At 34.0% G+C, this 21,629-nt stretch overlaps 1 protein-coding gene across 13 annotated transcripts in view; it reads left to right on the top strand.

Annotated features, from left to right (window-relative positions):
- Window positions 1-21,629, top strand: part of RALYL (RALY RNA binding protein like) — a 413,930-nt gene that overhangs the window by 288,292 nt on the left and 104,009 nt on the right. For 2 of the 13 annotated variants that reach the window (XM_072034488.1, XM_038174148.2), the window contains exon 1: window positions 7,917-8,068. The exons of the other annotated variants lie outside the window; for them this stretch is intronic. In XM_072034488.1, coding sequence (XP_071890589.1) covers window positions 8,032-8,068 — 37 coding nt within the window. In that variant the 5' untranslated portion in view covers window positions 7,917-8,031. Of the gene's footprint in view, window positions 1-7,916; window positions 8,069-21,629 lie in introns of those variants that run through there. 13 annotated transcript variants of the gene reach the window in all.

Here is a 21,629-nt window from a genome sequence, read left to right as displayed (position 1 = left end):
CCCAGGCCGGAGATGCAGTCCATTGAGAGGAGCCCACACAGGAGCAGAGGGTCTGTGGGGAGCTGCCACCTATGGGGCACCTGTGCTGGAGCAGTTTGCTCCTAGGAGATGGACCCCGTGGTACGGAGCTGTGTGGGAGCAGTTGTGGAAGAGCTGCTGCCTGTGGAAAACCCCCACAGGCTCAGTTTGGGAAGGACAGCATCCCGTGGGAGGAACCCCACATGGTACAGAGGCAGAGAGACCGTGAAGGAGCAGTGGAGATTAAGTTTTGGGGACTGACCACAGCTCCCATTCCTCTGCACTGCTCAGGGAGGATGTGGAAGATGTTGTATGGGGGAAAGATGATTTTAGGATGTGTTTTTTTGTTGTTGTTTGTTGGTTGGTTGGTTGGTTGGTTGTTTTTTTTAGTTTCTCACTACTCTAGCTTGTTAGTAATAGGCAATAACTTTCTCTAATTTCTCTACACTGAGTCTGTTTTGCCCATGAAGATAATTGATAAGTGATCTCCCTGTCCTTATCTCAACCCCTGAGCCCTTCTCATCATATTTTCTTCCTCTTTCTCTTTGAGGATGGGGAGTGAGAGATCGGTTGTGGTGGAGCTCAGCTGTCCACCTGAGTAAAGCTGCTACAGCATGTTGTGCAAAACATTAAACATTATGATCATCGGAAGGACTACAGTAAATGGGAAGCTTATGTGTAAAAGATTTTCTACTAATGTGGCTCCGAAGTGGAATTACTAGAACATAGTTTAATGATCAGAAAAATACAGATCACCTCTCTATACCACATTTGCATACCTTGAATTTAATGTGTATTCTGAAGAAAAATGCTTTGGGATGGAATCTTGGTTTATATTTGGAAACTATTGAGGGACACACCTTCTATCTCCTTTCAGTGGAGGGAAATGTTTTAGTATCTGAGAATTTTAGAGTAGACTGTCTTAAGACTGTGCCAACTGTTAAGCAGGTGTGTAAGAATACTGCAAAAGTAACTAAGTATTGTTACCAAGTGGTAACAACCTGATCAAGATGAAATAAAAGATCATGAGAAGTCCCATCCAAACTAGCAGGCAAGGCTTGTAACAGAACAAAAAAAAAAAACAACCAACCAACCAACCAAACAAACAAACAAACAAAAAAAAAACAAAAAAAAACTTGTCAGGGCTATATATAAACCAGTTAAAAATGAATTAAAGATGAGATGAAAAGAAGCCTTGATTTGAAATAAATAAATAAACAAACACATTAAAAGTACTCAAGAACAATAAGAAACTAGCCAAGAACAAAGTTGTCAAGAACTGAGATGGATTAGAGAAGCAACTGATCTATGATGAGGAAAAGCAAACTTGAATCTTACTGTGTCAGAAGCAAAGGAAATAGAACGAAATTCATTTGATGTTTTCCACAATTTTCCCACTTGCAAAAGCAGAAGAGGTGTTTTTCCATTGTAGAATCTATCATACAAAATATCTAACTCTAAGAGCCTGAGGTTTGATTTTTTGTTTGTTTGTTTTTGTTTTTGTTTTTTCTTCAGATATTTCAATGAGGAATTGCTTTTTGTGCCTAGTTTAAAATAACAGCTAAATGTTCCTCAGATTGAGGAACAGAAAGCTTTATGTTATCACTACTAGTCTAAAGGGACCTGTACTTACTGTGCACAGCACTTTTTTTTTGAAAAAAAAAAAAAATACAAATGAAGAACTATCAAGCATTCATGGCTGCATGATTCATTTTTGGAACTCAAAACAGAATACAATAGGTCAATTTTCACTCAAGAATTATATAAGACAGCATGAATAACGTGGAGGGAGCTAAGGATTGGAGGGTACCAAAACTCTCTAGAGCTTCTGTCAGTCTTTGGGACTGTGGAGAAAGCTGTGGAGCTGCTTTTCATCAAAAACCATCATTCTGAATTGCAAAGTGGAAAGTACAGGCTTCCAGTGTTACATCTACTGTAGCTCCTCTGAGTCTTGTGAAAGTTACCCAAATGCAATTGAGAACATATGCAATTATTAAAGTTCCAAAGAGTATTTGTGATGTGTATCCATAGATGCCCAAGATACTAGACCAGTTTCTCTAGCTTCTCAGCAGTCAGTGAAGATAATATTCAGATCAGGGTTTAATCACAGGTGGACTCACCCATTCCCATCTGGACAAGCCCATCCAGTGTCACTAGTAGAGGCTGGTCTTCCTGGATTTCCCTGAAATAAGTAATGAGCATTAGATTCTTCGCATTGTTTGGTGTAAATTCTCCCAATGCCATGGTAGTCTCCCCCATCCAAAATGCTCCATTAATATTAGGTAGGCTCAAAAGCTAGCAGACCAAACCACGTCTAGTGCTGGACTTGTGGATACAGCATAAGATGGTTATTAATATTTTATATCACATGTGGGATTGCAAGTAAGGCTGGCTAGTAAGGCTGGCAAGTAAAAATATTATTTGATCTATCCCCTATGCAGGCTCCTCTGAAATAGATAACGTGTTCTAAAATCCTCCACTGTTTTTCACAGTTCTTAGGTAAAATATTGCTGCCCTTACCAATAACAAAGTTAGTTTCCAGCTGACTAATTTAAATCTACATTGCTGTTGCTTATGCCATGACTGTTCTGCTTATTCACTAATTCCTCCTATTTTTATTTTTTTCTTGTGTCAACCTTTAATGCACTTAAGGCCTGATATGAAGTTCCTCCACTTGTTTTTGTTTGTTTGTTTGTTTGTTTTAGTCATTTTTATTTTTTTCCCTAATCTTTTGGGATTCTTTGAAATTTCTGTCCTTACTAACAGATAAAGTATTCACTTTCAGACATGTGGATGCCAGTTCTGACCTTACATTTTCAAGAAATGACACTGTAAACTTCAAAAACTGTTAATTAGAAAAAAAAATAATCAAATGAAGTTTAATGCCCTTGGAAATATCAGAACATGCTGTGAGCAGGGCAAGGGATGGGAGAAAGAGCCAGAATGGGCTTCTACGTGAGCATGAAGGTGGCAGACTTTGTTTCATACCTTTGTGAACAGATTTCTAAATGGTAATAGCAACATCTGATAAAACATCTCAGTCTAATGAGGGAGGCTTGACAGTGAATTCCTTAAAGATTAAAGATAAATGGTAGTACAACAATGAGACAAATGATATTCCAGTGAATATGCTTCATTGAAAAGGAGAAAATTGCCTATGGTGAAAGTAGGACCAGTACCTTGGGGGCTTTCCCCTGCTATCTAAAAAAGAATCTTTTGTAGTGAAGTGTCATTACTGTCTGATAGTGCTAAAGTAAAGTAAAACAGGTCAGCAGAAATGTAAAAGATAATAGAGACAAGGAACAGCCAAATTGTTTTATAAAAATCAAACAGCTCTAGCAAAAATTCATTTCTTCTGATGTCTTTTCTAAATTAGCAGATGATGGAAATACTGTGAATATAACAAATTTAATTCTAATACAGCTTTTGATGAATACTTGAAATTTTCATGAAATCTTGCAAACTGTGTATTCTTGAACACTTTGGTAGAGTAAAATCCGGTTGAAGTAAAGGAAGGTTGTAAAAATACACTGTCTTTATGGCATTAGTAAAAGGAAGTACTCCTGATTTAAAGCATTACACTAAATTGTTTCCCTCTTTTATCCACACAATCTTTTTACCCACACAATCAGCTCTGGATTGTCTAGTAACAAATAGTGGCCTCTTGAGGATAAGGATATTTAAAAATTCTCAGTCATATGTCAAATCAAAAGAGGATTTGCAAAGCAAAATTTCTTCTCTCCCACCTGGATTTCGGTGGATCTCTGTAGCAGTCTCCATACATGCAGATCATCTTTTGTGGGGTCAAGACTTGAGAGTTCATGTTGGTTTTCCTTGGAAAAAATGACTCTAAGAACAAAAAAGATAGAGAATAATGACAGTTATGAGAGAGGGTGGGATATAAACATTTTGAACTGGCTTCAGCTGCCTAAATATTTGCCTAGAGCCATGTAAGATGACCTTGGTTTTTGCTGAGTGCCCTAGAAGGCAGTTGGTTTTTCCATAGGTCCTATGCCATATTTTTTAGCACTGTGTGGATATATCAAATGCCAAAATACTGTAGAACATCAAAGGATAGACATCAATATTTAGGCTGCTAAATTGAGCCTATTAGTCTACAAGCAATTAAAAAAAAATAATTCTCTGACAATCTCACCAGTCTTCATTCTTCCCCATTTCTGGTTTGCTTCAGGAATGCAAGCCAACTTTTTTCTCTTTTGAAGAGCATTTATGAAACTCCTAGATTCTTACTAATAGTTGTACATTTGTGATATATAAACTTTCTTCTTATTCTCTTTGCCATAGCCAGTTCAGTATTGCAGCAGTTTTAGTTAGGAGTATGATTTAGCCAATATTTCAAGCTTTGTCCACATTATATCATATAGGGAATATGTTGTCATAAACTTGTCTTAATAGCTAAATAGCAGTTAACAAGCAGTTAAATCTTGTTAAAGAGAATTTTTATCTAATATAAAACCACATCAAAAAACACTACTGTCAGATAATAGACCTGACTTTCACCAATAAAAATGCACATTAAATGTATTATTTTAATGTACCAATAATTGCATCAAGTAGTGCTTGTTACTTGGGAAAGGTTAAATGTTGACACCTATGTATAAAATTTATTTCAAGAAAAAATAATTTGTACTCTTATATGTGTTTTTTTTTTTTTTTTATTATTATTTTTAGTTAACATAATAAAAATAACCATACTGAAAGTCTTAGAAGGGCATTAGATAAGGACAGTCTTTGGGTGCATAGAATTAAACTCTGAGAGACAGAACATATTTTAAGCCTCCCCCATCTTCCTTTCTTGTCTAAGATCTCATTAAAAATAAAAGTGAGGATACAGCCCAGACTAAGAGTTTACTGATGAGTAATATGTGACATTCAAGTCAGCAGCTATATTTGTAAAATATCTGATTTTTTCTTTTCCTCTGCTTCTGGAACAGCTTGAGAAATATGTTTCAGTATTCAAAGAAAAGCTCCTTATTGTAGGTACATGTAGGTAGTAAGGAGAGAAAAGTGAAAGGTGATGTGGGATGCACAGATGTGAACATTGTTAATTGTTTTACCACCAACAACAATGAACTGATAAAATTCATTGCAGAAGTTCCAAAAGATAGTTTTAAAATTATTTTAATTTTCCTCCTACCTCACAAAGCTTGCTGCAGTTAACTAGCCATATGCAAAGTTCAGATTTACCTAAAGACATAATAGCATGAAACTGAATTTTAAGCTCTTCTAATAGAACAGTAGCATAGACAAGCAGGAAGCTGTTGTGTCCACTCAAAGCTGGCCAGCACGTTCAAGTGCTCTTTAAATTTGTTTTTTTTAATGAACACACCTAGAGTGACTCACCAAACACAGTGTATTTACATTATTATTAGCAAACATATTTAACAGTACTGAAAAAGTAATCAGAGTTGTAATTAGAACAAAATAAAACCAATAAAGACTGTTTTCAGGCATCATTTATTTAAATAAATATAAATATAATTCTTGTCTCATGAAATTTCAATTTTGTCTATTATTATTCTTTTTTATCATACCATTGCCAAGATATGTGCATACAAGTACATGGTTGTAATAGAATATTGCACTAAAGAACAATGGAAAGGCATAAGCGTTATTGCATATGTTATGTAAAATATAATATGGAGAACTAGTAAAATACAAGTAGGCTAAAAACAATATTAAAAAAAAAAAAAAAAAAAAAGCTATTAATGATAAGGAAAAGGACTGAGTTCTATAGTCTAATTGTAATGCAGGCTGAGGAAAAAGATTGAGGACATCTTGCCAAAACAATGAAAGATGGAAAATTTGAACTGAATAATAAAGATGAGAGCCTTCATATAGAAGTAGGGAAGAAAGGGAACAACGATGGCCACATGAAGCAGCAGTCCTAAAAGGAGACCATAGGTCTCTGTGGTCTGAGTCAGATCACAGACCTGATTCAACTGGAAATTAACTCAGAGGAAAAAATAAAGCAGAAAAATGGGGAATTATCTTCAGCACATATAGATTACAGCAGAAAAATGGACTTCGATATATATAAATTGGTCAATGCTGTTTAAGTATATGGCATGCAGAGTCTTTCTATTTGGTACATTTTGTCTGCTGCTATGTTTCGTAATGACTTGGCCATTTTTGGACTTTTTTTTTCCTTCAGTTTGATGTGCTTTGCAATTTCCCACTTTTTTGCTGACCTCCACAATAGAGATGGTGTCACTTCAACTGTGGCATTTTGAGACAATTGTAGTTGAAATACTAAATAAGTCTAAAAATGCATCCATGGCTTTCGCTTTCTTTAGACTACACTTTATCCTTAGCTATGCTGATACAAACCCAAGGCAAATGGAAAGATATGTGGTCAGGTTTTGACAGAGGGTGGAAATGTAGATGAATAGAGCCAATATAATGATCTGACTTCTGTAGCTAGAGGTATGCCAATGTGAGGCTAAGTGAAATACCGAACAGCTGAAAGCAAAAAGAAATGATACTGTACAAAGCTAAATATGGTTATACTGCAGATATATACAAAAATATGAGAGAAAAAAAAAAAAAAAAAAGTAAAGTTTAATTTTAGGGTAGGGCGTTTTTGTTGTTGTTTTAAGTAAATAACTGCAGGTCAATGTTTTTAGACAATAGGTGCTGCAAACTGTAAACTGTTTTTGAAAATGATTGCTTTTTGCCTTCTGGAACATGAATGATCCATAGACACCAGATTTTTTTATTATTTTTTTTTTAATCTTAGCCAAAAATATTGGTTTTAGGTTTCTTTGAGTAGTTTAGAGAGCTGTTGTCAATCTATGCATTTCAAATATCAGTAAGACTGTTATTGTGTTATTTCACAGAATCACAGAATGGCTGTTTCAAGACATGTCAGTCACTATCATTATAGTCACTATCATTATTTTTTCATTACAGCACCCTTTATTTTTAATCCTGGGACATTTCTGTGTTTGTGATATCTATCTCAAAACATGAAAGGCCCAATTAACAAATACTTTCACACAATTTTATTGAGGGCAGATTTACTGCAGAATGAACTGGAATTCCTCCTCTTTCTAGCTCCAGAGATACCATTGGCATCTTCTTTCTTGGATGTCATCATTACTGTCATCTCTTTACCCAGGCAAGAATTTCTCCCCCTTTTCTCTGCTCCCCTTAGGGAGATGTCTGAATTCACTGAAATGGTGACATACATGTATATGGAAGATCATACAGTCATACTATGCTGCTACTTTTTTTTTCTTCTTATAATTCAACAGACTACAGCAAGCAGTAGTTATAAAAATGAGCAATCAGCAGCGTGTTATTAAATAAGCTTCCCCAGATATAAAAAAAATTGAAAGATAATGCAGAAATAAATATAGGCAGGGAAAAACAAAACAAAACAAAACAAAACAAACAAACAAACAAACAAAAAAGAATAGGTATGTCATCTGTTATTTCCTGAGTAATCTAGTCATGAATGCAGGCCAGAAGTCAGGATTTCATTGATTAACATGTTGATTTTCTTTCCAATAGTAATTTTGGTTGAAGATTTAGCTCAGAATATATTAATGTCCTCATGTGCATGATTCTAAGACTTCTATATGAAAAGTTACTTTTTATTAGTTTAAAAGGTCGTTTATGCAATTTTGGTGTGTATCAGCCCTGAAGAATCTTTTGAGGAATCTTGGTATCAGACTATTGAACAGCACATCACCCCACTTTGTTTATATAATTCTTTCTTCTCTGGATTTTATTAGTTGCTATCAAACACATTGGATAAAAATATGAAAATAAGTATGTTTGTTCTCTGAGCTTTGTAGCAGAGAAAATAGTTAGAGCCAGAAGCATCTCCCCTGGATTTTAGGAGAATGGTATTACCCTGCCTTTCTCAGAGATTGCTGGTTACCTTCTGTCAGTGAGCAACTGTCTCACTGCAAAGCAGAAGCACGATCTCTTCTCTTTTGTCTGTGTTCAAGGCAATTACTTCTTAGAAAGTGGAATTTCTTCAGAATGACTATGTACAAGAGCAAACGCAGAAACCAAAGATGTAAGTAAATTGTAAACTTTTTAAAAACGTTTGTAGATAGGAGGGGGAATAAATCTTCAGTTTCATTGAAAGCCATGCCTTGCTTTACCGTACTGGGGTTAAATAACACCAGAAAAGCAGGAACAGTATTCCCTGCCAATTATCGCACTGTCTCTGTATCTTAAGTGCATGAAAGAGCTTTAAAACAAACCAAAAAAAAAATCTCACTTGTTACTATGGAAACCCACAGAAGTGATTGCTTTTTAATATCGACAAAGAAACAGAGATCAAATATAAGTTTATTTCAGACCAACATGCTTTATTAGGGATAAAGACTAGCTAGTTATATCTTTTGCCTTGATAGGGTTGGCACACTTCCACTTGATGGACTTCTTTGTGTGATGTAGGGAGCTAGTATTACCAGAACTTTAAGGGTAATTGATTTTCCTTCACCACAACTTTCAGAGGAATTGACTAGCTTTGCTTAAACCACAGAAATAGAAACTGGGGAGGGTAGCATGCATGTCTCTATTGTGTGTTTATGATGCTCCAACCCTGAAAATACACTGTCATCTAAATGCATGAATTTCCAGGCAAGCACCTGTTTGACTCTAAATTGCTATGGCATCAGCTGGGGGAATTTTAGTAACAATACTGACTGTCTCCTCCAGAACATTATGGCAGGGTGACTCTTGCAGGTCAGCTCATGAAGTATGAGTTACTGTAAGGAAATCTAGCAGGAGGCCAAGTTATAAGTGGAGAACATGTCTGTGGATGAGAAAAAAAAAAAAAAAAAGATATTCCACTAAGAAAAATGACATGTAGGGACTGTGTGCTTTAAGGAAGAGAGCAGGAGGGGAAGGAATATCAATACAAAAGAAGATAAGTTTGGACTTTATTTGGACAGGGGCATTGCTGCTGTTCAGAGTAGAAGGGATTTATACAGCTTTATCACTGACCTCGGTCTCTGGTCCTTAGAACTTAATCTGTACAGCTCTCTTTCAGTCTTTCTTTCCCAGAACAAATGGATGTGTTGCATGTAGAAAGTTTGCACAACAGATCCCTGTTAAAATTTCTGCAACAGAAATCAATCTGCTTCACATTAAAATAAAAGGAATTATCATAAAGTTTGTTCCCATAGCAGCAGTGAAAGACAATTATTTATATACAGTCAGATAATAGATAATCAAATTCACTTTAACATACTAATTACTATCAGTGTTATTATGTAAACCAAGACATCTTTATATTGCTGGCTTCTTGCCTTTTCTCCTATGCAAGCCTTTTTGTGGTGTACAATAATGAAATTTGTAACTAAGTAACTAAGTTAGATTTTTTATTTGTTGTAGGGATATAGCCATTCATGAAAACTTTGCACAAGATGCTTTTGAAAATGTTTTTATGAAGAGAACCTGCCTTCTTCCCCTTTCCTTTCCACTCCTGCTGACCCCAAGGAGAATCTGTGATTTGCCAAGGGGGAAAAATAAGAAAGAAATATAAACAGAATCAAGTTTGCAACTATGGTTGTGGCTCTTGCACTGTTTTTTGTTTTAAACTGTCTTTAATTTTTAATTGTCTCTGTAATATTAGATACCAGTACACATGAATGCTTCATTAGTACCTCTTAGTTAATTATCAACTCTAAAAATCAATTTCAACAAACAAATCAATTTGGGAAATTTTGATATTGCTCCTATTCATATGATTCAAAGGCCTTTTGAAGGACAGATTTCATTTTAGCAGTTAGTCCGAAATACCAAGCATAATGGTAGCTGTGTTGAGCAGTAGACTAGTACTACATTTTCTGTTCACTTAACTCATGGTTAAGTGAACACTTGCATCCATTTTTGGTGGCCCTTAATGAACAATAATGAAACATACTTAGTTCATAATTTCCACTATGCATAGGGTAAACTGTTTTTTGTTTGTTTGTTTGTTTTTATCTCCTCACTACATCTCAATAAAACTCTTGAACATCTAGCATAAAATAAAAATGAGCTCTGTGAGTTTTTTTATTCATTGAAGTGCTGCTTCTGGGTTAGGTACATGCTGAACAATATAGTCATTGCCTTCCAAAATATTTTTTTTCTCCAATGTTTGAAGAAGGGTGTAAAGGCATTTTGTATTTCAAAGAATTTGAAAATACATCAGAAGAGGAAGGAGATTAGAAAAAATAGAGACATTATGTATGACCTTTTGTAACATCAAATATGAGGAATCCCTATTTCCATTTTCTGTCAGAGGTGCAAAATTTTTGCTGGAGATGCCAAAAAAACAAAACAAAAAAACACCACCACCAAAAACTATTTACTCTATATGTCTAAGCTAAATAGACTTTGTCTATTCAATTTGTCTATATGAATGGCATAAGAGTTCCCTATATGTTTATTTCTGCTGCAGCAGCACATATAACACTTCTAAATTTGAAAACAGATTTACTTGCACTGTACCTTTTGGTTTTAATTCTAGCCAAAGTAGCACCCACTCTAAGTAGTTGTGGGAGATTTTATTCATTTCACACAAGGTTGTAACTGATGAGAACTAAAAATAAATATCACAGTAAACTGTGAAACTTCTACATCACTAAATAAGAAAATTCAAATAAGGCTATTTCTGAGTGTTTGTGTGTACCTACATACAAGCACACATACTGAGTGTCTGGACATACATACATGTGTCTGGACACCCAGATTTCTAGCATGCTTTATTCATAAATCAGAATGTTATCAGATATCTGATAAGTGGGATTCTCATTTCATTACATAGATATAATGACTGAATGAGAGGAAACCATTGTAAAAATACAGTCTCTTTAAACACTGAAAAAAAATGTTAAACACACCTGCTAAAGCTTTTCTGAAATAAAAGTTCTGAGTCAGACTGACCTGCCTTAGGGCACCAGCTACTGAGGAGCTGAGGCCAGGCTGCAGTGCGTATGTGGGACTTCTCCATGAACAGGCAGTCATTCACATACTCCAAATCCATTTTTCACTGGAAAAAAAATGGACTTCTCTATAAACTAAAGTTTATTAGTTGTTAGTGTAAAGCTTCACACTTTAAATTAGGATCACATCCTGAAGGATTGTGTATAAACAGCATAAAATATGATAATGACGTTTCAATCTAACACCATAAATTTGACTAAAAAAAAAAAAAAAATAAATTATAACATTAACACTATAAATTTGACAAAAAAAAAAAAAAGGCAAAAAAAAAATAATCAAGAGGAGGGAGACAGTAATGGCCAAGATGGTGTTTTAAGGATTTGTAGCAGCTTCAATGTAGAATGCGTGTGACTGTTGCAGAAGGTTATAATATATTTGTCACTATTTAGAGGTGTGCTGCCCACAGGGATAACTTGATATGTTTTTTTTTCAGGTATCCATGTCTTGTTGGAGAAAGAACTTCTTGTATGCCAATAACAAAAGTTGAGAAATTCTGTGAAATTCCAGACAGAAATAATATTTTTTCCTATCATCTATTTTTGATCTATTGCATTGCCTTCTATATTTTCTTTTATCAATAAGGTCCTATTTGCAGTCTTTTCATCACAGGTTTGCTGTTCTCATCTTCTTTGTCCACCTCTGCAGATAGCATAATTACTTTTAACCATTTAAATACATTTGGCATCTGTTGAACCTTGTTAAATCAAAGTTAGATCAGCCCATGATAACTTCCATCTTTTTCTTGTCTATTAAGGCAACAAAGACTCCCCACTACTGAGACTGCTGCCGCTCAAAGAAAATAGCAGCCTTTAATAAAGTGTGTTTTAGGAGTTAGTGACTGGAAAACCATCTCTCATTGGGGAAAACAAGTATAGTTACTGACCCAGATACATATAAGAAAACTGCCTCTTTCTCTAAAACATCAGAGACCCAGACAACAAGGGAATATCTCTTCAGCATGGTATAGAGACAGCTTTCTTCATATAAAGCTATCCTAGAATAGCCCCAGGACATTCCTATTGCTTCATACCTTTTGAGGAAGTAGAGTTCAGCACAATTAAGAGTATCATTAATAAGGCTGAGTAAAAAGACACTCATGACCTGCAGGAGTACAAATGTCATTGAATATTCACATCACATGGATAACATCTTTATAGAAAAAAAAATAAAATATATATATATATATATATATATATATATATATAATTTCTACTCAACAACTTAGGGGCTTCAGGGATAGAAGCACACTTTTCATAACTTTGAAGGGAATTCATTGTGACCTGAGAAGGTTGGCTTATTTGAAATTATTCATTTCCCAATGTCACTAATAGTAAAATTTAAAACTTATGTCCCTCAGTGAAGCATGCAGGATAAAAAAGCTGGATTTTTTTCTTTGACACATTTTCATGTCTGCTGTAGACTTCTAATTGCTTGTCTGCTTCTGGACTGTGTAAGTTACTCAAAAGCATTGAAAGGTATTTGTTTCAAAAAACACCTTTTGAGATGTTTTTGAGATTAATAACCTAACCAAATTCTGTGTGATATACTTGATTCCCCCTTCTGCTCTGTTGGAGTCTACCTCAGCAAGAAAAGTAGAGGTTTTGTCTCTGTAGAGTCAAGGCTGTGAAGAAGTACTAAAAATGAGGAGGAAAACTTATGGAATCAAGAATTGATTTGCAATCTCTCTTGAAAGTAAGACAAGGAATAAACAGTGTCAGAACATATTCATTAGTGACTTATAAAAACCTATTTGAGAGTCAAAGTCAGCTCACCTGAAATGTAGCTGGAGCTTGTAACAAAGAAATCCAACAAATCATTTCAGCTTTATGGAGAAAAAATCTAGGGCAACAAAAAAGCCCGTAATAGTAGCTTAGTCTATGTTAAAAAGGTTATAGTAATAATGTTAGGATGGGTTCCTTACTTTGCATAAATAAAACAGTAGAATAATCGACAATAACTAAGCTTCAAAAAATATAATCATTGGAAATTTAGACAGACCTCATAAAAATACATCAGCTATAGTTTATGATGATAAAAATGGAATTATTAAAAAAGATGAACATATGCAAATCATATAATTTGGATTATGTGATTTGAAGAGTATTAGGGGAATTAGCAAATGAATGTACTGCATCATTGACAACTTATATTTGAAAGGTCACTGAAAACTAAGAAGGTATCAGAAATATAAATGTAATACTTGTTTGCACACACAGTAGTATTATAGTCCCCAGCTTTACTCAGACTGGGAGAAAACTTTGCTGTGTTCATCAGCGGGATAATTTATCATTAGTGAAACACCACTATGTGTGCTGGTTATTCTCCTACAAGGAAACAAAACTTACATGTTCTAGTACTGAAGCATTACAGTAAAAAATTTTAAATAAAATCTATTAAAATAACAACCAACAGATTATAGATAATCATAATCTAAAGCAATCTATGTAGGAAGACAATTCTGGCTTTTAAATTGAGCAAACATAAGTCCAGTGAACAGATGGAATAAAGTTAGACTAAAGATGACTACAAGCTAAGATATACATTCTCTGAGAGTAGTCAGTCATGGAGACAAATACATGCAATTTCTTCCCTCCATCACTTGGTTTTTGAATCCAGATTACTCATCTATTTTTAAAATCTCTATTCATCACATACTATGGACCTGATGACAAAAAAATATCCATTCAAACATTATAGTACATGCTATTGTGCAAGTCATAAAGAGTATTATTATATAGTCATAAATCCTCCAAAGTCTCTAAAAGTACGGAAATCTTAAAGATACTCCAGACTTTCTCACTACATGATACTCTGTTAGAATTCCTGTACTCTGCTGTAGAAGAGATGTCTACCTGTCTGCTCAGTAAAAGAAGAAAAATCCCTCTGGGATTCAGACCATACAGTCTACACTCTTCAGGCAAAATCCATTACTGCTTACTTTCAAAGTGCAACCTTTTTCTAAATAAAATAATAATAATAATAAATAAATAAATAAATAAAAGCTTAAAGGGCTTGTATGACTGCATATGTAGGCAGAGCAAGTCCTGATTTGTAAGCACATTAAACGACCTGATTTTCTTCTATTCCCTTTCATGTACTTTCTCTGTAGAAACAGAGCAGTAAAGAACACCTATATTCTACCTCCAGAGCCGTTCTTAATTTCAGACACAGCTTGTAACTCTATCCCTTTCCATAATCAGAAATGTTGACAAACTGAAATATTGATTTTTCTAACATGTGCAATCTCTTCTCAAGCCATATACAAAATTAAAAACAAACAAACAAAAAAACACCTTCTACTAAATGTTATAGTGCTATACTTCCAGCTGTAACCAGCAGTAAGACCAAACAGAATGTGCATATTAACAACTTCATAAGAATATATATATATATACAGTTTTTAAAAATAAGTTTCATGTCTCTCAAATCATTACTTCAGATCAGATAAAACCATTAAAAGGATGCCTACAAGTTGTGAAGCATCAGCCAAGACCTAACTGCTACAGAAAGTGTAATATCTTTACATTGTAAAAGCATAATTCTTTCATATTCTTAGAGGGAATAATCCAGCAACATTTCTAGATGTTCCTCAGGAAATATTCCCCCTCCTTCCTTCACACATAGCCCAGAAGGAATACAGATCTCAGGTGTATTAAAGGGGCATACAGTGGACACTATGAGCACATATGATCAATATTTTGATTCAAATTTTATCTATGGATCATTCAGTTTCACATTTACAGTTTTGAAGAGTTCAAATATTTAGGCCTTAATTTTCTGTTTTTCCCTGTTCCACTTTTTTTTTTTTTTTTCCCAGTTATTACTGTGTTAAACATTCTGAAAAATAGGCTGTAATGTTAGCTTATATTATAGCTTACAGTTATAGATTTATTTTCTGGCCCTTCTCAAAAAAGAGGAGGTATCTTTTCCTTATTATCCTTTGCAGAAAGCTGAAGCAACCTCTACTGACTGTTCATTCATTTCTTTTTCAAACTCCCCACAAAATAAAGTCTGCCTAGAGCAGCTTTTCAAAAAATAAAAATAATTTATGAATACATATTGTGTTTTAAGACTTCTTTTGACCCTGGTGAGTTAGAAAATACCTTAGAAAATCATCCAACTGTAATGCTTTAAATAGTATATCCATTGTTCTTCAAATTGCTGGTATCTGTCTTATTAATAGTCTCCAGACAATTGTATTGCTGATTTTTGTTCAGCAAGTCTGTCATAAAGCTGGGTCTAGGTGGTGTCTGGGTCTAGAAGGTGTGACCTTCTAGCCTGGTTTTACTGCATGTATTTAAATATTATTTCCTTAGAACCTACTGAAGATTTGACACTGCTATTTGCAACACTTTGGGTTTTGCTTTATTTTTATTCTGTTACTGCAGGGAAACGTGGTATCAGGACAGAACTGAAACCTACTACCAAAGATTCTCAACACTCAGCAGTCTTGGTTATTATTCTGAAAAAGACTTTTTCCATTTTATTTGCTATCATTTTTTAGGTCAAGATTTTTTTAAAAATGGCCTATCATTTAAAAACATACAAACAAACAAAAAACAAAAAACACTTTCAGTGTGAGATCTCTGGGGGCTAGAGGGAAGACCCTTCCTGCTTGCCTTCTGTGGATAAACTAAAATACAAAGAAAAGGTCAAGTATTTACTACTCGTGGCTTATAAAATTCCATTCCTGTCCTGAGGGGGGGAAAAAAAAAAAAAAAAAGCTTATGTTACAATTCCATTTTTGAAGCACTACACACTGATTTGATTGCCTTTCCCACTGGATTTCATTTTACATTTATTTTTAATGTTTTTGACCAGGACCAAATATTATAAAGATGGATTCAAGCCAGCATGTATTTAGATGTAGCACTTTTTTCCTTATTATACATTTCTTAAAATTAAAATGCTTTTCAAATATTGAGATACAAATTCTACAAATGTCTACAAATTCCTTTCATGAGAGCAGGAAACCTATCAAGCTTTTTGTCATTGTCTCTACATTTTCGTTGGTACTTACTGATCAACTTTCAAGGACATTCTTCAGTGTTACAGTCCCCAGTAACATATATTTGGATGTATAAATAACTTGTGATATATCACAGATATTGTGTTGTACTTGACGATGCAAATGTTGCAACTAGAAAAGTAAGTTTCTATTAAAGCAGGTTCACTAATGAGTAGGTAATGGTGTGCAATGTGGGAATAGCTTAAGACCACCAGTACCTTTTGTAATAGTTTGAGAGTAATCATGAACATACAATGATTTTTACTATTGATAAAATATGGCTTAAAAAAAAAGTCTGCATGTTTGCAGAAATCATTGTATGTGTTGCAGATATTTAATGTGAATTTGTAGTAAATCTTGGTCATCACAGACAAGCTCTCATATGTTCAAAATGAGTCTACTTTCATTCTTTTTGATTTCTGTCAAATACAAAAATAGTTTCCTGCTACATGGCACAATACATATTTTCCTTATACTTGACTGAGAATAAATTATTTCTAGTCTATAGAGGTATGAATATTAATATCTATGCTTTTATGAAGTATCTCCTGTATGTAAAAAATTTCTTCAGTGATCAATTGAAAAATATTTTGTTTTTCTCAAACATTGTTATAAGAAGCCTAGGTAGATTTTGAATGTAAACACGTTCTTTTTTAAAAATAAATATTCTATGTTGGAATTTATGTAACATGTTGGATTTATGTTTTTTCCATGGTCTTTTTAAAAAATGAGGAAGGAGCACATCTCATGAAATGCAGATTCTATTGGTTGGACCTGCCCATGAATTTTGCATGAATTGTAAATATTTGTATGGCTAACACAAAATCTGATTTCTTCCTCCTTCTTCATAAAAAATAAATTTACATGTATACTTACTTTTTTTTTTTTTTTAATCAGAATGGCTACTATAATTCTATTTTCAACATAACTGATTAGCCAAAGATGCTATTAATGTTAGAGAACATGTTTACATTTGAAATTAAAAGTTACTTCTACAAAATGTACTGTTTGTATTCAAAAAATAGAGATGTGCCAAAAAATTATCTGCCTTTTACTCCATGATCAGCTACTGTCTATAGATCCTGGCAGCTCAAACAGGCAATTTGAAGCCTTTAAGTAATCTACAAAAATTTTTACTTTCAAAAGAAGCTGTAGCTATATAAACAGGAAAAAAAAAAAAAAAAAAAAAAAAAAAGGAAAAAAAAAATCATGCATATAATCATCATAACAGGAAGCTTAGAATTTTTGCAGAAGTTTAAATTTCCCTTATACAATTTTCTTCCTGCCAGGAATTTATAACCAGGGAACATGAAGAACAAGTGCTGTTTGTTGAGAATTTAAAATTAAAGGGAAATGGTTGATATATATATAATTTCCCATTATAACTTATTTATGACTTACATAATGTAGTTTAGAATCAAAGATATTCTGTGCATAGTTAGGTTATGTGTAAATAATATACATTGCCAATGGCTGAATGTAGAATTTACAACATATACCAGAGAGTGGAAACATTTGGACATTTTTCCAAATATCCAGTGACAATTTGCCACCTAATGTCTGATGAAAGTCAGTTCTAGCAAGTGCTTTTAACAGCTGTTTGTGCTTCTCCAAATATTTTGTTTTGTTTTGTTTTATTGATTGCTTTTATATGAATCTAAGGTTTTGGTCATGCAATACTAAAATCAATGGCAGAATTCACATTGATTGAAATAGTGTTGAATCAAAGCTTTATTGCTAGGGAAAAAGTTGCAATTATGTTGTCCTACACACAGTGTTCACAGAAAACAGCCATATAACATATCCTGGGAGACCTTCCTTTGGGATTTAACTCACACTTGAAGGGAATGTCTTGCAAGTCAATGCTCGTTTATTCTGTTTCTTCAGCCGCCTGCTTCAAGTCTCTGTTGAAATGTCCAATTTACCACCATTTCCTGTAGTGCTTTGTTGAGATGTAATGTAAACTGCTGCAATTGTTATATACAAATATTAATGTTTTGGAAATATTACAGACTTACATGTTACAACATCAAAAAATCTTTTAATCTCCCAAATAATCTAATTTTCCTACCTGCAACTTTTTAAAATCCCAGGATCTACCTTGCATGTAAACAATCTTAAAGTTACTACCATTTATATACATGTACGTAGATACACGTACACGCTAAACCAGCATTTAAACTGACCTCTAAAGTCATTTCTCCCCAACATCTATGTTAGGTGAGCATCTAGGTTGGTCCCATCTAACCCCATTCTCAGGTTTTCCTCTGTTGAAGGCAGAGTCAGGAAGTGACATGAGTGACTAGTTCTCCCCAGCATGGACATGGGATGTAGGCAGGAAGAAAATTAGGTCTTCTGATTGAAAGCATACCTGGATCCTTTAATTTGGGCCATGTAACTGTCTTATTGTGGACATCAGCAGAAGCCAAATTGGGTCTAAACAGTTGGCAGACAACTTGTTTCTTCGCAAAAAAAAAAAAAAAAAAAAAGCGAATTAATGAAACAGTATGATAATATTAAATGCAAGCTTTTGGAATATCTTCCTTGGGAAGTTGTAGTATGTAAGTTATGTCTTAAGAATTTATTGTACAAAAGAATTTTGCTTTCTAAGAGGCATGGTTTTTGGGGCATTAAGTGATTCTTCAAAAATTATTTCTAGCTCCATCTAAGGTAAAAGAAAGTCAGTTTTGTATGTCTTCTGCTAGAAGGGTATTGAAAAACAGCAGATGTGTGTACGTATTTTCATTCTCTCAGTTCTGAAAAGCTACCAGTCAAATCAGTTTAAAACATTAGTAAAGGAAAGAGATATTTTGTTGTTGTTGTTTTGACTAACCAAAAGCTACCTTCAAGCTTCAAGCAAATGCAAATAAATTAAATAACCTATAGTAAGAGATTTTTTTAAGGGAAACTGTAACCCATCTTGCATATGCTCATACTGATTGCACTGATGCTATAAATTTTCTGAACATAAATTATTCAGAAACATTAAGACATTAATGCAATTTAACACTTCATGTAGATGGGCATGGTCCTTTGTGCTTTAGAAAATACAAGATGAAAACAAAAGGGTTTTTGAGAGTGGTCTTGTCTGTATTGCAGTTCAAAAGGTTTGACACTATCATATGAAGGTGAAGATTTCTAAAAGAGTAATTAATAGTCTTTTGATGGAGACTCTGGAGTCAAATGATCTTTCTTTCCATTCAGTGTTGTCATGGCAGAGCTAGTGTGATACACTGAAGGATTTGTCCAACAAAAAATGGAAGTTCTTGATATCTGAAAAACTCTTGTTAAACTAACTTGTTAAAAGTAACACCAGCATAAATCTTGTAAAAATGTTCTCTAGAGAGGTTCACAGTTACAGCCTATATCAACAGAATATTGTCCAAGTCTGTGATCTCAAGTCTTGAATCTCAACCCTTAATTATCAAAGGTAGTGACAGAACAAGCTGGTTAAAAAACAACTTCAGAGCCAGACCCCTCCCATACAGGGCACTTACCTCAGATGTGCTTTTATTTTTCTCCATTAGCAACTATTTGTTTCTGTTTATACTACTTTAACAAAGTAACTATTTGTCACTTATTTCTTCAAAAATATTCGGCAAATAAAATGCTGTTTGATCATTTGTGCATTAATTTGCATTTCTTGCTATACATCTTACAATACGTCAGGTGTAGGGAAGAAGAGAGAATGGTAGAGAAGAGAAAAAGAGCTCAGGTCAGTCTGTTCTGTACTGACAGAGATATGTTGTTCTGGTCAGTAACTTGCATTTGGACAAGTATCCATTCTTCTCTTTACTTTGAAGAAATAATGTTGAATCCAGTCTTGAAAAGAGTTAATAGCATCCCTGGTTTCTCCTTGGAAGGATATCACATGCTTGTAGCCATACTGTAGCCATCTTCACTGAGATAATTTTGGAATAATTCCTTGTTTATTCTTTAAAATTTGTACATGGTCCAATTTTCTTTGTTTGTTTGTTTGTTTGTTTGTTTTTAAAAAAAGTTCCCATAATTCATAACACAAAATGACAATGAAAGATTATAAATCTACATTATTTCTGTTATGGTCTTCTTCAGCTCATAGCTTTACCTAAAAGGACCAGAGATTCTTTACTTAAAATATGGCTCAAGCACATGGAAATTCAGAAGATTTGCATAAATACTAAAGATAGCTGTAGCACCTATATGTCTTTCATCAATTTTAATTAGTTTCCCTAGTGGAATGTTTTCAAAGCTTCTCCCGTTTCAGGTGATATTTCTAAGGCCTAAAAAAGTTGTATTCTGAAGGGATTCATTAATTATGGAGCATAACTTCATCACTATTTTTTTTTTTTCCTGATGTGCAATCAAACCAGTATTTATCATGCCCTTAATTTTATGGCATGTTAGGCTGCTCCATACTCTTAAATAATGTGTGTCTAGTTAATGCTCCTCGATTTCATCAACACATGAGATACTTATGGCACCTTTCTATCACTATCAGTGCCCCAATATTGTTCAGATGTGGTACATAGCAAGCATTATTTTTTTCCTTGACACACAAATCGTAACCTTATCCTGTGATGTATAGCTACTGGCAAGGTCCTTAAATAAAAAATGAGACTGCAGTCCCATGACAAAAGACCAACCAAAAATACATGCAGGTCACACCTGTTTCATTTCCACAGTAGAATAAATTTGTTCTGTCACAAAGCCGGTTAATTATTTTGATCATCGAATCAGTGTAGTCAGGAAAGTAGAGAGTATTAAACAAGGGTGTTGATAAGCTTGGTATGTGTCTGTGTGAAAGAGTAATTAGCTTGATGCATGTTTTAATCAAAACTGTATGCATGTGGCCTTTGCCAGATATTACTTCTGCTCACGCACAGAAGAAATATATTTCTTCAACAATTTTAATTTTAAACTCCTTTAAGAAATGTAATTTTGGTGCTTACCATGATCCTGATAAGTGTTGCCATTAAGTTTCTCACTGAAATATAATTGTGAGTCCCCTGGATTTAGGAACACAAGTCTTTGTGACAGACCTTAAAAGTGCCAGGCCCTGGATACATATAGCAAAGTTCATAACTAGTGTCACTGAAGCTTGCATGCTAAACCTGTCAGCATTAGCCAAAAAAGCAAAAAGCTAATCTGGATGATAAACAACCCACATAAGCACAGTTTAATCCCTCTCTGCATGTAAAAATACCCATAGGTAATATTCTTAACCTTTAAAATTCTTCAGTGTGTAATCGCTGCAGCTTACTGGGAGAGGGGGTTACTCCAAAATCTGTATATAATGCTTAGTGCTAGACTTGTTAGCGCCAAACAGGACTGTTCAACAAACAGACATCTCAGAGGCTACGTACAAATTAAATTGGAGAATGAACACTCCAATCAGAGTGGTGATCTCTAGAAAAATTTCCATATTTCAAAAACTTTGTGTGAATTTTGAGAAACAAAAGTATATATATTTTTTAAAACAATGGATATATTTATGTTAATACAAAATAAGATCACAATTGTTCTTTCTGTTGAATAATTCTTAACATGAATAAAGCTATATAAATATAGATATATCCATGTTTAGTGGCTGATTTATTATCCAGTTTGTGCATTTTCTAGTTCTACTGCCTAGTACAAAATCCTGTGA

Source organism: Anas platyrhynchos, chromosome 2 (genome assembly GCF_047663525.1).
Source record: "Anas platyrhynchos isolate ZD024472 breed Pekin duck chromosome 2, IASCAAS_PekinDuck_T2T, whole genome shotgun sequence".
Classification (NCBI taxonomy): domain Eukaryota; kingdom Metazoa; phylum Chordata; class Aves; order Anseriformes; family Anatidae; genus Anas; species Anas platyrhynchos.
Note: the sequence above shows the minus strand (reverse complement) of the source record. Positions and strands in the feature narration are given on the sequence as shown.